Source organism: Lithobates pipiens, unplaced genomic scaffold, assembly GCF_037356315.1.
Source record: "Lithobates pipiens isolate NorthernLeopardFrog02 unplaced genomic scaffold, aLitPip1_a1.2 Scaffold_17, whole genome shotgun sequence".
NCBI lineage: Eukaryota > Metazoa > Chordata > Amphibia > Anura > Ranidae > Lithobates > Lithobates pipiens.
The window spans coordinates 5,579,846-5,593,491 of record NW_027507755.1 but is presented as its reverse complement, the minus strand read 5'-3'; the positions used below and the strand labels follow the sequence as shown (position 1 = coordinate 5,593,491).

Sequence of the window (13,646 nt, the reverse complement as noted above, 5' to 3'; positions counted from 1 at the left end):
GATGCAGTTTTTGTCAGACCAGGCTGAGGCCAGAGAATCACTCTCTACTCTTCCTTACATGCGTCCTATGCTCCATTCCACACCCGCTGAGTCTTCCGACGCCCAACCTGGGCCTTCCACTCAGGAAGAACTGGGGGAGCCCAGCTTGAGCCAGGTATAGTATTGTTGTACATATTTTGGGAGTAAAAATGAATGATGTTAACTTGATTTTTGCTCACTAATTGGTGATTTTAGAAAGTGATCCACATATCAATAGACAGTAGTGGCCAAAACCTTGGGGACAAGAAAATGCTGGGCTCTGAATGATAGTCTTTTCTATTGGTTAACAATTTACAACAGTCTTGATGTGAAAATTGTGTGTGTTTGATGAACCAAAAACTAAAACTATGTCCCTTTTTCATACACAGGAAGACCTCAGCCAGGAACAGGAGGGTGTGGAATGCAGCAGCCAGGAGGTGGCTGTGGAAAGTGGCAGCCAGGAGGAGGCGGGGGTAAGCGGCAGCCAGGCGGTGGGTGGGAAAAGGAGCCTCACAGAATGCCAGGTCCTTCCCCTCCGCCTTCCACGCAAAAGGGCGAGAAAGGGGGGGAATGTGGAGGAGTCGGCCCTGAGGCTGATTGGACAGGCATCAGTGGCCCTCCAAGCCAAACCCACCTATCAATAGGCCTTTGCCGCCTTGGCTGCATGCAAGCTTGAGAAAATGGAGGAGGGGCAACAGCTCTTGTGTGAGGAGGTAATTATACACACCCTCAACAAGGGTCTGTTGGGCCAAATGACACCAACAACACACTTGTGTGATTTGGCCCATGCCCCTCCTCCTCCTCCTCCTCCTCCTTCTGCCACACCTCCAGCACCACAGCCACAGCCTAGAAGGAAGCGTGGAAGGGAGACCAGAGAGTGATGACCTGGGTTCAGTCTGGTCTGACAGAAGATGCAGCCTGTTGTAGTACCACAGCCTGGGAACATAGATGTCATCTGCTGCTGTTCCGGGTTGCTTGGACTTCAGGACCAGACTTCTCTCCCTCAGATATGTACTCCTCAGGCCACCAAGTTTTGCGTTTAAATAGTTGATGTCTGCCCTGGGGGCCAAAGGCTTCGCTAATCTCCCCAGTTTGTCCATTGCTGCCTCTCTCTTTATTTGTTACTGACACCTAAATAAAGGTCTTTTTTGTTTGAAGAAATCCTTGCGTATGTGTTTTACTTCAAAAAGGACAGTTTATTTTGTGAGCAGGCAGGTACATTTCAAAAATACAAAGTGAAAAAAATAACAAGGGGTACCAACACTAAACAACCTCCTGTAGATCAAAAAATAAAATATAAAAAATATAATAATGTTGTTGTGGTAAGTTTACACACAAAACACACCCCAAAAAATGGAAAGATGAGCAAACTGACAAAAAAGGAGATGTTTATGAGAAAAAAAAAAAAATTCACCCAAAAAAGAATAAACAAAAAATAAAATTGTGTAGATGTGACGATTTCAAAAATTGTATTGCTGAAATGTGTAAAAAAGAGTCAGGAAATACGTTCGGGAGAAGTGTGTGTGACTATGAGCATCAAAAGAAGTTCCTTCTTGCAGCATTGTAAAGAACAAGAGAATGCGCTTCAGGAAAGAATTTTTAACATTGCAGCGTGACGAATGTGCTATATCGCTTACGAGCAGTAGTTTTACCTGAACGAGCGCTTCCGTGTCCGAATTGGATTGTGAGCATGCGTGGCACCTTGTCCGTCGGAGTAGGCTACACATCATCGGAGTATGTCCGATCAGAGTATTTTGTCGGAAAATATTTCCGGCAAGTTGGAAAAGTTGGTCCAATGCAGACCACACACAGTCGGAATATCCGACAAAACGCTCCGATCAGACACATTCCGACGGAATCTCCGACCGTGTGTACAAGGGCTTAGAGAAGAGGCATTGGTGGTCCATTAGCACAGCGTGGAGGAAGCCTGGCAGAGAAAGGAGTAAGGTTAAAGTTGTTTTTTTTTAAACAATAAACAGGTTTATACCTGCTTGCTCCGTGCAATGGATGGTTGGTTAGGGGGGATACTACTGCCTAAACATTTTTTATCTTAATGCAAGAAATGCATTAAGGTAAAAAGTGTTTAGGCTTTATAACCACTTTAATGTGTGTGTTCACCTTTACAAAAAAAACTGTATAGGTAAATTAACATTGCTCATCTCCCTCTTCTCCTGTAGTGCTTCTTCCATTGACCTGATGGCGTCACATTGACAGTGCTGACCAGTCAGAATCCATGTGGTCTTTCCTGGAAGGACTAATGGACAAGAGGGAAAAGAGCAGTAATCTAAAAAATCCCTGGATACTAGAATGGCTGTGCGGGTACTGGAAACTTGGCACAGCAGGGGCTGCAGGAGTAGGGAGGGTGGCCAATGTTAGCTCACCTTTTACAGTTTTCATTTAAAGGTGAACTAACCCTTTAAGCTGGCTATACTCTATAGGAATTTGATCAATGAATGACCCTGTCACCGTCCTGACCCTCTCTGATTGAAAAGAAAGCAGTCGAAAGAGCTAGGTTAAAAATTGTAGGCCAAACAGCAGCTGAATCCGATAGGATGCAGCCATTGTTTGGGTATTTTGACAGCTGCTAGGGCCAGCTGTTAATATACAATAGCTGAAGCTGGAGATTTGTCCAGCCACCCTGTTTAGCGTTTAGCCTTCTGAACAAAAAAAATCTTTGTGTATGGCCAGCTTACCCCTATACAAACAAACATGTGCAGTGGGGTGGGGGGCACTGCAAGGGAAGATTTTTTCTTTCTTTCTGGAGTGGGGTTTTAGGCCTCGTTCACACAGGGCGATTACATCCGTGCCATGTGTTGCATACATTTCCATGCCAGCAGTCCCATTCATGTATATTGGGACCTAGTGCCTACAATACGTCCCAATATAACATGCCCTCCTGGGGTGCATTTGAGGCTATGCAGCTATAGCTGCATCCGTATGGTAATATTGGGAAACAGTGGCTGTGTCCGTGCAGCCGCCGTGTCCCAAATAAACATGAATGGGGCTGCCAGTAACACTTGTTCATCCCCATGACAGCAAAACGCAGCCCTGCATGGGGCACAGATTTATTGCTTTGTGTGAACGAAGTTTTAATATTTGCCCCTCAAATTTTTTCCATGGGCCCTACGGCTTGTAATTAAACCCCTGTAAGCAAATACTCATTCCAGTTTTACCTTAACTCATGGAAGATTCATAGATGCACATGAATTGCATGATTATTACACTGCGTGTCACAAAACACTTTGCACTTCTACTTGTTTACAACATAGCCGCACAGCTGCTCCCTTGAGCAAGTCTCCTAAAGTGGATGTAAACCCAATTTATGAAATTTGAGCTGGGCACATATATCTGCCATGTTTTCTTATCTCTCTTCAAAATCCTGACTCCTGTGGCTTTCTCCTGCTCCGTTCTTCTGTTATCAGCATGATAACTTGTGACAAGTTCCCCAACAACTGAGATAAAACCAGCCTGAAATTTGTGTCAGGGTGGGTGCTATAAATAGATTAGCAAAGAGCTGGTCTATTCACAGCACAGTGGAGAGGGGGGTGTGTGCCTTTCTTCCAATCAGATGTCTCACAGTGTAAAGCAAAATCCACACCCACAGATGAATCAGGAAGAGAAAATTCTAACAGGGTGTGCACTTTCTTAACAGTATAAAAAGCTAAAAATAGAAGATATATACCGTATTTATCGGCATATAACATGCACTCCAATTTTAGGAGGGAAGTTTAAGGAATAAAACGTACATTTTAAATAAAGAACTTTGAAGCAAAATTAGGTTCACAGCTCATCAATGCACCCTGTTCAGTGGCCATCTGCAGCCTCTAAATTGCCCATCAATGCACCCTGCTCAGTGCCCATCTGCAGCCATTAAATTGCCCAACAATGCGGCCTGTTTAGTGCCCATCTGCAGCCTCACATTTCCCATCATTGCAGCCTCGCCACTGTTGGATTATCCCTGCTGTCTCCTAGGGAAGAGGAGGAGCGAGCGCCACTGAATTACACAGAGCCGCGATCTCCTGTGTACCCAGCGCGCCGTCACTCACAGCCACGCTTCCTGGCCCTGCTCATATGATAGACAGAACACTGGCCCAATGCGGGGCCAGGAGGCATGGCTGTGCGTGACGGAGCGCTGGGTATACAGGTGATGGCGGCTCTATGTAATTCATATGCACTTGCTCCTCTTCCCTCAGAGACAGCAGGGATCGGCATATAACACACACCCAATATTTTCCCCCTGATTTTAAGGGGAAAATGTGCACGTTATACGCCGGTATGTAAAACATATGTAGGAGGATTTGTTTCATCTCTGTATCAGCTGAGGCTCTTCACTTCACTGGGTATATGTGAGGATTTCCATCCACTTTAAGTAAGAATAGAAAGTTTGAAAGTCTGATTGGGAACATCTTTGACATGCGGGTTGTTTAGCTGTCAACATCAATGCAATCAGAGCTATTTTCTTTTCAATTAAACAAATTAATAATGAATCAAACATTGATAAAAAAAAAAAAAAAAAAGTGTGAGGGAATTACATGATTTTACTTAAATGCACAAAAACCCAATTTCTTCAAAAAGCTTTTTTTTTTAGGTTGGATGGGCCTGAAAAATGTAAATACTCATTGTCCATGACAGAAAGATGTAAAAATGAGGATGGGGGTCATCACTGGGCAAGGATATTCAACAGAAATAATAACCCAACACAGATACTAACCCTTTTCTGTTTTTCTGAAAAAAATGTATTGTTTTGTGCAGACCTCTGGCACTGAATGTATGAAATAGCAGGGTTGCTAGAGTGTGCTGAAAGGGCTATTGTTTTTGGCTGGCGAGGTATCTATTCTCTCTGCGGGGGATCTATTGTTGCAAGGGGACTATTGTTGCTGGGATGGATGTACTATTGGGGAGGAATCTATTGATGCTGGCTGCTGGGGGATCTATTGTTGCTGGGGTGGGTCTATTGTTGCGGAAGGGAGGTATTGTTCTTGGGAGGGGGGGTCTATTGTTTGATTGGGGATATCTATTGTTGCTGGGGGGTATATTATTTGTGGGAGGGTCTATTGCTGCTGGCTGTAGGGAATCTACTAATTTACTGTCTTCCTTGTTATCATTAACACATTCCATACATATTACATAACACCACAAAATGATACTTGGTTGTGTGTTTTCCAAAAAGGGTGATAATGGGAGATGGGTATGGGGTGGAACTAAGCAACAGTGCTCAGAGGTGGTTAGAGGGTGGAGAAAAGGGGTGACTAGTGTAGCTCCCTCTACTTTAGGTAGATGTTAGAAGTAGGATTTTTGTGAGTGCAGGTAACTTTAATCAGGCCCAGTTGTAAGCTAGGCCTGTTTGTTCTGTGTGGACTAGGAGTGGCTCAGTGTAGGCTGGTGACTCACAGATAGCATCATCTTTTTGGTTACCTCCATATGGCTTCTAGAGAATTCTAGAAGGGAGGAGGGGAAGAGAGGTGGAGCTGTATAGAAGGTGTCTGAGGAAGCCCTGACCAATCCCCAGCTAGGATTGGCAGGGGACAGGCCTCCTTGATATACCCAGGGTCAGCCCAGTTGGAGTTGTTGGGTGGAAGAAGCTGGAGATGAAGCACTAGGTTGTTGGGGCCTTTGAGGCACTCCCAGTCTGGGGGAGGGGGGCGGGCTTGGGCCTGATGGGTTAGGGTTTAAGTCGGAGCTTTCCTTAATAACAAAGGAGGATCTGGACAGGAGGCACAAAGAGGGGCTGAGAAGGACAACAGGAACTAGTGTTGCCGAACAAGTCTCCAGGAGGGTCCCATCGGAGTGCTGCCAAGAGGGCTTGTGAGTGACAGGCACAGTTGGGAAAGCTTGGGGAGGCATGCCTGAACAGACTGGGAGTATGCAGTCTGAGATGGATGTAGAGCCAGCAGGAGAGACTGTGATGTCATGGGCAGTGAAGTTAGGCAGCTGCAGTCAGGAGAGCTGTCAAGGCCTGAAAAGGACTGACAGGGAGCAGTAGTCCACCAGAGGACAGCTAGCACTAAAAGACTTTTCTTCCACTATTTGTTGCTACACTAAAGGGACCCGCGGTCTCTGCCTGCAAATGGCAGTTGCTAAGGCCTGACAGAGTCTGAGTTGCGCCTACCATGTGCTAGCTGTACCTGGAACCAAGTATTGTACAGGAGAGAGAGATAGTCTACAAATAAGTGTTGTGCTGGAGGAGACTGGAGCTCTAGAAGTGTAAATAGAGGTTCCAACTGATCATCCCATTGATTCCATTATTGATTCTAAACATCTCATAATTTCCCTTACCCTATCCATGTTCAAAATCCCTCAATAAAAATACAAAACAAACATACAGAATGTTCCTTGTCTCTAAGGTGAATAGGAAGTGAATGCCGGGCTGGGTGGGCACGGCGACAGGTGTACCACAATATGCAGCAGCCCCTATGGGGATACCAATACACTCAGAAGGGGAGAGTGCCTGCACCTATTTTCTGAAAATAAAAGCTCTGGTTTTGTGGTAGTCTGTGACAGAAGGGAGCTTCTTAGCAACGTGGATACCCCAAATATTGATTTGACTTTGTAGGTTTGTGAGTTGCCTGAAGCCTTTGCACAGCATCGTAGGCATCTCTTATATCAGGGACTTTGATATGAGGCTGAATTGGTAATGCAGGCCCTGAATCCCTGAAGCCATCCCCTTGTCCCCAAGAGCAAAAGGTAACCTGAGGGCAAGAAGGAAGAGAGAGCCTTATCTAATTGTAAATCTAATATTAACTGAGAATCATCTCACCTTTCTTCACAGTGAGAAAGACCAGACTGGAAAACCTGTAGCAGAAGGCAGATAACCATCCATTCTGCAGTGGTCTGCACTTTTAATTCTCGCTACACCAAAGATGAGCTATTTCTTTAATCTATTCCCTCCCAAATCAAATTGCAATGCTATCCGGAGAAGAAAACAATAGGAATTTCACACCGATAACATTACTTCACATTTATTTTTCTCTCTAGTAATGCAGCTGGACAGAATTTTGCAAAGTGAGAAGAATATGAGATCCTTTAATCCGGCCGTTCTGCCTCGGAACAGCTTCCTGACGCAACCCGACAATTACTCCAGACACCGGGGAATCAAAGGTAAGTGTAACTCTTTCTCTGCTAGACTTGAAAGTATACCATTAATGCTTAAAGGGTAACTACACTTTTGTGGAAAAATTTAAAGGAGAAGTAGGGCCAAAGCATTATTGGCCCTACTTCTCCTATGGATCACAGGTATGCATATTTTTCTGTACTCCTGTGACCCATTTTCCCTCAGCCTGTTGAGGCTCTGCAAAGATCACAACTTTACATTTGGGATCCACCCAAAAGCCAAGACAGGCAGCTGGCTCGGCCTCTCAATGAGCCACTGCTGCTCCCACCCCCTCCACAACCCAGTGCTCAAGTGGGCGCTGGAGGGGCACAGCAGAGAGCCGGTGACTGATAGTCACCAGCTCTATGCTGACTGAAGACTGAAAGAACTGAGTGATCAGTGGTCTTTGATTGCTCAGTTCTCAGTTTTAGAAGCAGCGGAGGACAACTGTAGCATTGGACTGATGCAGCATCCATCTAGGTGAGTAGAATGTTTTTGTTTTTTTTAAAGAACCCCATACTTGATCTGGAAGCCTTGGATCGCCACCTTCATCTCCCTTCGTGATAGTTGCCCTTTTTCGTCCCCTTTAACCACTGCCTCTGTGTCGCCAGAGGTTCCCCACGCCAGGCCCCCTCCCTTACCTTCTCTCCCTCTCTCCTCTAGTACGAACCTTACACTTTCTTTCTTGCTTCTTTTTTTTTTTCTCTTTTTTACTTTTTCTGTCTTCTCTTTTCACAATGCCTTTTTTTCCTCAGTAGACCATCTCGGTCTAATCTGTCCACATGCACGATGTGACTTGATATCCACTGTTGTGATTCGATATTCTTCGCACTGGTCCAGGTTATGCTCCAGAAATGACGTCACATCTTTACTCTTTGTTCTATTGTGTTTATTAGACACCTGTTTGACATAACGTTGATCCTTCCATTTAGCTTGTTCTTTTTATATCCACAACACGGATTGTTCGATCTGTACCACTTGCTTAACCACTTTCAGACCAGACCATTTTGCTGGTCAATGACCAGAGGTCTTTTTACAATTTGGCACTGCGCTGCTTTAACTGGTAATTGCGCGGTCATGCAATGTTGTACCCAAACAAAATTTGCGTCCTTTTCTTCCCACAAATAGAGCTTTCTTTTGATGGTATTTGATTGCCTCTGCGATTTTTATTTTTTGTGATATAAACGTAAAAAGACCGCAAATTTTGAAAAAAAATGATATTTTCTACTTTTTGTTATTAGAAAAATCCAATAAACTCAATTTTAGTCATACATTTAGGCCAAAATGTATTCAGCCACATGTCCTTGGTAAAAAAAAAAGTCAATAACTGTATATTTATTGGTTTGCGCAAAAGTTGTCACATCTACAAACTAAGGTACGTTTTCTGGAATTTACGCAGCTTTTAGTTTACGACTGCCTATCTCATTTCTTGAGGTGCTAAAATGGCAGGGCAGTACAAAACCCCCCCAAATGACCCCATTTTGGAAAGTAGACCCCCTAAGGAAATTGATAAGTGGCATGTTGAGCCCATTGAATATTTTATTTTTTTGCCTCAAGCGATTGAATAATGACAAAAAAAATTTATTTATTTTTTTTACACAAAGTTGTCACTAAATGATATATTGCTCACACATGCTATGGGCATATGTGAAATGACACCCCAAAATAAATTCTGCTGCTTCTCCTGAGTACGGGGATACCACATATGTGGGACTTTTTGGGAGCCTAGCCGCGTACGGGGCCCCGAAACCAAGCACCGCCTTCAGGCTTTCTAAGGGCGTAAATTTTTGATTTCACTTCTCACTACCTATTACAGTTTTGAAGGCCATAAAATGCCAAGATGGCACAAAACCCCCACAAATGACCCCATTTTAGAAAGTAGACACCCCAAGCTATTTGCTGAGAGGCATGTTGAGTCCATGGAATATTTTATATTTTGCCACAAGTTGCGGGAAAATTACAAACTTTAATTTTTTTTTATTTTTTTTTCACAAAGTTGTCACTAAATGATATATTGCTCACACATGCCATGGGCATATGTGAAATGACACCCCAAAATAAATTCTGCTGCTTCTCCTGAGTACGGGATACCACATGTGTGGGATTTTTTGGGAGCCTAGCCGCGTACGGGGCCCCGAAACCAAGAACCGCCTTCAGGTTTTCTAAGGGTGTAAATATTTGACTTCACTCCTCACTACCTATTACAGTTTTGAAGGCCATAAAATGCCAAGATGGCACAAAACCCCCACAAATGACCCCATTTTAGAAAGTAGACACCCCAAGCTATTTGCTGAGAGGCATGTTGAGTCCATGGAATATTTTATATTTTGCCACAAGTTGCGGGAAAATTACAAACTTTTTTTTTTTTTTTTCACAAAGTTGTCACTAAATGATATATTGCTCACGCATGCCATGGGCATATGTGAAATGACACCCCAAAATAAATTCTGCTGCTTCTCCTGAGTACGGGGATACCACATATGTGGGACTTTTTGGGAGCCTAGCCGCGTACGGGGCCCCGAAACCAAGAACCGCCTTCAGGTTTTCTAAGGGCGTAAATATTTGACTTCACTCCTCACTACCTATTACAGTTTTGAAGGCCATAAAATGCCAAGATGGCACAAAACCCCCACAAATGACCCCATTTTAGAAAGTAGACACCCCAAGCTATTTGCTGAGAGGCATGTTGAGTCCATGGAATATTTTATATTTTGCCACAAGTTGCGGGAAAATTACAAACTTTTTTTTTTTTTTTTTCACAAAGTTGTCACTAAATGATATATTGCTCACGCATGCCATGGGCATATGTGAAATGACACCCCAAAATAAATTCTGCTGCTTCTCCTGAGTACGGGGATACCACATATGTGGGACTTTTTGGGAGCCTAGCCGCGTACGGGGCCCCGAAAACCAAGCACCGCCTTCAGGCTTTCTAAGGGCGTTACAGTTTTGAAGGCCATAAAATGCCAAGAGGGCACAAACCCCCCCCAAATGACCCCATTTTGGAAAGTAGACACCCCTAAATTTAGGGGTACACTAGTGAGACCAGGTAATAAATGGTGGGTGCCCTGAAACTATAAAAAAATAACTAACCAACCAGCGTCACCTGTAACAGTTATATGGTGAAAGGGTTAACTAGGGGGCAATCAGGGGGCTTTATGCGGTAGTATATGGGGGTCCCTGGCGCTATAAAAAGCTGCGGCGAACCTAAATACCTACCTGCCTAACTAGCGTCACCTGTGACACTAATACAGCGATCAGAAAAACGATCGCTTATTAGGCTGGGTTCACACTGGAGCGATGCGGCAGTTCACACTGCCCTATGCAAACTGCTGGGAGTGTCAGTGAAATGTTAATGACACCCCCAGATCAGTTTGCATATCGCAGTGCGATCTGCAAACTCGGATCGCATGGTGTGAACACCCATGCGATCCGATTCTGCTGCGGACCAAAAAAAGGGTCCCGTGCGAGTTTGCGGCGGGTGCGACACAAATTCAGCCATACTATCTGTATGGCTGAACTCGAATCGCACAGAGATCGGATGTGATTTGCACTGCAGTGCGGTGCGAATCACATCCGTTCTCATAAACCGCTGCAATGTGAACCCAGCCTTAGTGACACTGGCGACGGGGGGTGATCACGGGGTTAAACCTTTATTGGGGGGGTTAAGGGGGTACCTTAGAACTAAAGGGGGCTAACCCTAACTGCCCTAACAGTTATTACAGTCACAAATGACACCCGCCGGGTGATCAGGGGGTTAAACCTTTATTAGGTAATAAATGGCGGGTGCCCTGAAACTATAAAAAAATAACTAACCAACCAGCGTCACCTGTAACAGTTATATGGTGATCACTGGTGAAAGGGTTAACTAGGGGGCAATCAGGGGGCTTTATGCGGTAGTATATGGGGGTCCCTGGCACTATAAAAAGCTGCGGCGAACCTAAATAACTACCTGCCTAACTAGCGTCACCTGTGACACTAATACAGCGATCAGAAAAACGATCGCTTATTAGGCTGGGTTCACACTGGAGCGATGCAGGAACGCCACGAATCCGCGGCGGGTTCCCGCATCGCATGCCTCCCGGCGGCAGTTCACACTGCCCTATGCGAACTGCTGGGAGTGTCAGTGAAATGTTAATGACACCCCCAGATCAGTTCGCATATCGCAGTGCGATCTGCAAACTCGGATCGCATGGTGTGAACACCCATGCGATCCGATTCTGCTGCGGACCAAAAAAAAGGGTCCCGTGCGAATTTGCGGCGGGTGCGGCGCGAATTCAGCCATACTATCTGTATGGCTGAACTCGAATCGCAGAGATCGGATGTGATTTGCACTGCAGTGCGGTGCGAATCACATTCGTTCTCATAAACCGCTGCAATGTGAACCCAGCCTTAGTGACACGGGCGACGGGGGGTGATCACGGGGTTAAACCTTTATTGGGGGGGTTAGGGGGGTACATTAGAACTAAAGGGGGCTAACCCTAACTGCCCTAACAGTTATTACAGTCACAAATGACACCAATGCAAAAAAAAAAAAAAAAAATGACATTGGTGTCACTGTGACTGGGGGGCAGGGGTAATTGGGGGGGTGATCGGGGGGGTGTGAGTGTGCCTGGCATGTTCTACTGTGTAGTGTCGTGTTGGTGCAACTCACCGATCCTCTCTCCTCGGTGTCGGAACGAAAAATACCGACACGGAGGAGAGATTACATCACTTCCTCTCCTGTGTTTACATTACAGGAGAGGAAGTGATGTCACGGAGCATTTCCATTCGTCGGGAGCGATCGCGAGGGGGTGGCCATGAATGAATGGCCGCCCCCTCATCCCGGATCGCTCCCGAACGAATACCGACCGCCGCAGGCACCGGGGGGGCCCCCCACCCGCGGGAAGGCAGGGACGTGTATATATATACGCCCATATGCCTGCCCGTGCCATTCTGTCGACGTATATCGTCGTGCGGCGGTCGGCAAGTGGTTAAATCAGAAAACATAGTGAAAGAGAAAGAACCCCATACTTTTATGTTAATAGAAATTACATTTCCTTTTTCAATCTGCAGTACTTTAATTTTCTGTAAAAATTCAGTGCAGCTTGGCAACTTGGAGGTGTTCTATACACGTTTGGTGCACAAAATGACTCCACAAAATTTAATTTCCTTCTTAAGTGATTGGCTCACTGATTTTCCCAGAGGTCTTCACTAAGATACAAGTCAGATTTTAGGCATCCCGTTAGGCCCCTTTCACACATGCGAACATTATGTCTGTATTTCATCCATCCGTTTGCGGATTAAATACGGACATACATGCATTCCTATGGGATAGCGGGTGTCTGCGGATGAACATCCTCAGACACCCGATATCGTCCGCCTCCGCTATTGTCCGATTCTGCAGACGGAGGAAAATCCTATTTTTCTATGCGTCTGGAGAGCGGATTGGATGAACACGGACAGACGGTCCGTGTTTCGTCCGATGCCCCATTGAGGAGAATGGAGAGCTGACAGGGCGGTCCCTGCACAGTGTGCAGGGACCGCCCTGTAATCCGCCGGCTCAGCGGGGACAACGGAGCGATCCCCGCTGAGCAAGCAGATCATCACGAGGCGGAGCATTACTGATCCTTCCCGTGTGAAAGGGGCCTAATAGAGATTTCAATTTTGCTAACACTTGTGTCTCAGCAGTGCAAGCAGACTGTTAAAAGGTCACCATCTTTATTAATCACCCAAACGTCCTGCTCCAACTCCTCCTACAATCTCTTAAAACAGAAATGCCATAACATTTTATTTAAAATGACAATACACAGAAATTAAGAAATACACAACACCCCCCCCCCCCCCCCCCTCTGTTATACTACCAAACCACATGCTCTGTGGCATCTAGATGTTTGTGGCTCTGTGGTAGGGCTAGATGCATCATCCCATGAAAGCAAACTAGGAGTAGTGTCCTGCCTGACCAAAAGATCTTGAACAGGTTATTGCCTGATCACATGCCAAGCTGATCGATCCTCCAGCCTGTAAGTCACTGGTCCCAACTGGCTGTAAATTTGTGCAGAATTAGATAGACTGGGGTTAAACTTTGACTTGGTTGGCAGCTTCCTTATCCTCACCCACTGGCCAGGAATGTTGGTAATTGACTTTCCGGCAGAAAAAGTCAGACAGAATCATTTCATCGCATATTCTGATCGTGTGTATGCCTCATCTGACTTTTTTTTTTTTTTTTTATTTCTGACGGACCTAGAAAAAGAACATGTTTTAAATCTTTTCCTGTTGGGAAAACCGTTCGTCTGTATGCTGTTCCGACAGACCAAAGACAACGCATGGGCAGTTATTGGCTACTGGCTATTGAACTTCCTTTTTCTAGTCTCGTGCTGTAGTCACCACGTTCTAGACGATCAGACTTGTGATCGTGTGTAGGCAACACCATTTCAGCGGAACTCTGTCGGAAAAACCGTCAGAGTTTATTCTGACGGAAAACCGGTCGTGTGTATGCACCATCAGAGTTTCTTTTTACATTACTTATGTTTTTCTTTGACCTGATACCTCTACACTC

At 45.2% G+C, this 13,646-nt stretch overlaps 1 protein-coding gene across 4 annotated transcripts in view; it reads left to right on the top strand.

The window, feature by feature from the left end:
• The window catches only part of CUNH11orf97 (chromosome unknown C11orf97 homolog), a 148,706-nt gene that overhangs the window by 41,172 nt on the left and 93,888 nt on the right, over positions 1–13,646 (top strand). For all 4 annotated transcript variants that reach the window (XM_077484963.1, XM_077484959.1, XM_077484960.1 and 1 more), the window contains exon 4: positions 6,994–7,116. In XM_077484963.1, the coding sequence (XP_077341089.1) occupies positions 6,994–7,116 (123 nt within the window). The remainder of the gene's footprint in view (positions 1–6,993; positions 7,117–13,646) is intronic.